Source organism: Saccostrea cucullata, unplaced genomic scaffold, assembly GCF_032062105.1.
Source record: "Saccostrea cucullata isolate Sc308-1 unplaced genomic scaffold, CSIRO_AGI_Scuc_v1 ctg9684, whole genome shotgun sequence".
Taxonomy (NCBI): Eukaryota; Metazoa; Mollusca; class Bivalvia; order Ostreida; family Ostreidae; genus Saccostrea; species Saccostrea cuccullata.
Genome location: NW_026924976.1, coordinates 13,435 through 17,317, shown reverse-complemented (window position 1 = coordinate 17,317; position 3,883 = coordinate 13,435). Strand labels below are relative to the sequence as shown.

Sequence of the window (3,883 nt, the reverse complement as noted above, 5' to 3'; positions counted from 1 at the left end):
TGTTTTCCACCTGTAAACCTTTACTGATTGTGTTTTGTCTATATTTGTTTTTTCATTGAAATGTTACTAATATTTTCCAAGTCTTTTTCATATTCCAGTTCTTAGGAGAAAAAATTCTAAGAACCATCCACATCACTAAACTTGTGACATGATATAAATCTTTTTCAAAGAAAAAAATTGTTTGTTTCATCTGTCCTTAATTCTGTAGTGGTAAAAATCTATTCCTCGCGCTTGCACGGATTTCATCCAGAAAAACGTAACAAAAAGAATATCGTATGATTTGTGTTGGATATGATTTTTATCCAACTAGTTCTCGCTAATGCTCATGGATAAAATATAAATCCCACAGAACACGTTGTATAAAAATCATATCTTAGCAATTCATGAGAGATTTTGTATTTAAAATAACTTAATAATAACTTAACGTAAGTACTCAATCCAACAAGATGTAAACAAATGTTGACTTGCACTTTTTAGGTCCACGATCAATTTAAACACAGGTTTCTTTAAGTTTGATATTTATAGACTTTGTGTACTACTGATCCTGATTGTAAATATCGGTAAGTTCTTTCTTGATGTATATATCCTCCTTTTCACGTCTCGATTTATATTCTTCTTCAAAGTCTGGTATAGGTGGACCAAGAATGCTTATGAATGAACTCCATGTTTGAAATTCGAGAGCATTTACTTTGCAGCGCTCATGATCCATAAGTTGCCTTAAACTGGTTTTTTGAAACCGACCAAGTTCCGTAGCATAAATTCGAAAGAAAGCTTTCCTATGTTGCCTTAGAAAGTTGGTAAGCATCCGGCAACGATTGTCATTCAATAACATGTAGATATCAACATGCATTTCTTCTGACTCTTTTTTTAAGGTGTAAGTTTTTTCAGATATCTCGACGAAATTCTTCCTCATCTTTCGTCTCGCCATGAAAAGCTCTTGTCGAAAAACGGGCTCTGTTCTCATTATTGACGATGTAAACAATAATCATTGTTCCTTGGAGGCTGAATAATTGATAAAATACCTCTTCTTCCATACCTGTAATATACGATACTGATGTTAGTTGAAACATCCATGCGTCATGTTTCCAGAACAGGACTGCATTGCATTGATAAATAACATTTTTTTATGGTGGGAAAATCATTATCGTTGTTAAAAGCATCGATTTTTTAACTTCTGCAATTATATCTTCCTTTAAATACACAATACAAAATCTGTAGTATTGTAACCCTGCGATGTCTCCGTTGAGAGTTACAAAATCTTCAATGTCTTTGTTTTCTCGTGATCAATGTCCGCCCCCTATGACTCATAAAACGGGACTTTAAATACCGGTATGAAGAAACTATTCATGATGTATTTGAGAAAATATATGAATAGCTTAATTATTATATTTGTTAAACATGTTATTATTTACTTTTCCAATGTCTTCGTCCAAGATAAAGTTACAGATAGTAAATGTTGATTATTTGTTCATAAATGTACTGTTGAAAAAAATCAAGAGAGGGGATGGAAAAATAGACAGAAGAGGGGCTTATAGCGCGCGAATTTGCGGAATTAAAAGCATGTAAATATAAGGGATAACTCATATATTTTTTTTCATAACGATGATCAATCGATTGGCCTGCATAATAATCTTATGATTAACACGCAATCCACTCGATTGATCGCATCATGAAACTAAAAAAAATTGACATTCAGTCCTAAAAAGGCGGATCTATACAAGAAATAAATTGATTTAACTTCCCCAGCTTTATCTATTTTTTTTACTTTCTGTATAAATAATCTTCACCACAAATCGGTTTGAAAAGTATTACTCTTCTATTCGTATATCTTGCGCCAAAAAAAAAAAAAAAACGATTATCCTCAAAATTTTTTTTTCACTGCCATGACCAAAAATTACATGATTCTTTTTCGTTTCCCGAGTGAAAACTTTTTTTTAATAATTGAGGCCCAGGCACATCTCGCTGTTTCCCTTTTTAGCATTACTTATTACATTTAAAATATGCTTTCATATAACAACGACGATGATGCTAAAAACGATACACTTTAGTACATCCAACTGCTTTCACCATAATAACAATTTATTAAAAGATGAAACGTGTCTTATACTTTACTCTTTAGATATAAAAGAACGAATAAATAAATAAAGATTTTTGTGATAATTCACAAAAGTTTTGATAACCTTCATATACATATAAAGATACACATACACATCTCCTGATCCGTAATAAGATTTAGATCTTTTTGAAGAAGAGTATCTTCCTTTTCCCGACTTCTATCGTTTCCATCATTCTGATACATGTAGATTTGCTCGAATTCTGGAGATTGAATATGTAAAATACCCATCAAATCTAGCCATGCTTTACAGTCGAATGGTTGTATATTGCAGCGTCTATGGTCCATGAGCATCCTTAACCCATCCGCATTGTCATTACTATCAATTCGCTTTACTGCCAGCCAGTGTTTACACCTTTCCATAATGCAAGATTTACGCCAAATTTTATAAAGATTTGAAAAATGAATGGTAATGTTTGCTCGTCGATGTGATGTAAGGAATTCCAAAAGACGCTCAGCACAATCTCTGCACGGACTATTGTTCATGTATACTTCTACATGCATATCTTCCATTGCCATATCTGCTTCAAATATTCCTGAAAGCTCGTTTACGAGTACAATCTCAGCATGGTCTATTTTAGAGTTCTTTATTATTTTCCTCGCTGTTTTGTTTACAGTGAAAACAATGTACGTTGTTCTGGCATTATTCCAGGATCCTCTGTGATTTAATTCCGTGTTGAATATTTGCCTAAAAACCATCCAATGGTATTCAACTAAAAAAAGATTAACAACTTCAATCCAAAAAATCAAAAGAAAAGAAAATAATAATATGCTGTTTTTATTGTCGATTTGTGAAATTGTTACATGTATCCCGCGAAAACTATTGGTGACCTGGGCAAAACTGAGGTAAGGAATGGTTTTAGGGGATAACAATTTAATTGCAAGTTTAATTTCAAGCCTCTTTGTAAATAAGGAGAAATGGTTTGCTTTGTGATATTGATGATTTTTTTTCAATATTTGAAGAAGTACCTGACAACTGACAACTATTTATATTTGCTGTGTTTTTTAATAAGTCAAAAGTGTTTGAATTATATTTTTGTGCAAACTTATGTTACATTTAGGCTAAAGAGACGTTAAAAATGCAACAAAAGCGGGGAGGGAGGAATTCAAATATCGTGTATAATTTTGATTCTTTAAGACATAGAAAATGTAAATATAAGAAAGTTTTTTTTAAGTTTAGTGTGATTTATTGGTGTGAGAATCACATAGACTTGCACGTAGGCGTATTTTTCATAAAGTGATAGCGCGCTTCATGAAATAAGCCTACATGACAAGTCTGTGTGATTCACACACCAGTAACTCACGAAACTTAAAAACATTCCTTATATAATGTTGGAGAAGCATCAAATGAATATCGGTCCGCCGGCTCGACCTACTTTTGCTTTACAACGACGAATAATTTCCCTTAAGTTTGGAAAATTAGCTAGGGTCATAATCGGCCGCAGATCTATTTGTGGTTGTTATAGAAAGTGCACATGTGGGAATGAAACTTTATCTTTTTTTTATTATGTAGTTAAGTAAAATGATTCTTAAATAGTAAGTAAAATTATGAATAAGATAATTTAAAAAAAAAACAACTTGTTTTGAACTGAGTATTTGTTGTTGTTATTATGTTTAAATTTCATATCATTTCTCTCAGATAATTGGTAATATATTTTTATATTATTTAACATTAGATACTCCCCATTCTGAAAGTGTGTTAGATGTTAAGGGAAATAGACAAGACACAGAAACCTACAGTACGTGCAAAAATAAATAAATACGCAATAC

The 3,883-nt window shown here is 32.0% G+C and overlaps 1 protein-coding gene across 1 annotated transcript; it reads right to left on the bottom strand.

Moving 5' to 3' along the window:
- Positions 1–884: 884 nt before the first annotated feature.
- LOC134267754 (uncharacterized) lies at positions 885–2,719 on the bottom strand. Its single transcript, XM_062749966.1, has 2 exons — positions 2,209–2,719; positions 885–1,036 (listed from the first exon to the last, which is right to left on the bottom strand). Exons 1-2 carry the CDS (start codon positions 2,630–2,632, stop codon positions 885–887), a joined length of 576 nt encoding a protein of 191 aa, XP_062605950.1. The 5' UTR covers positions 2,633–2,719.
- Between the last annotated feature and the right edge of the window lie 1,164 nt (positions 2,720–3,883).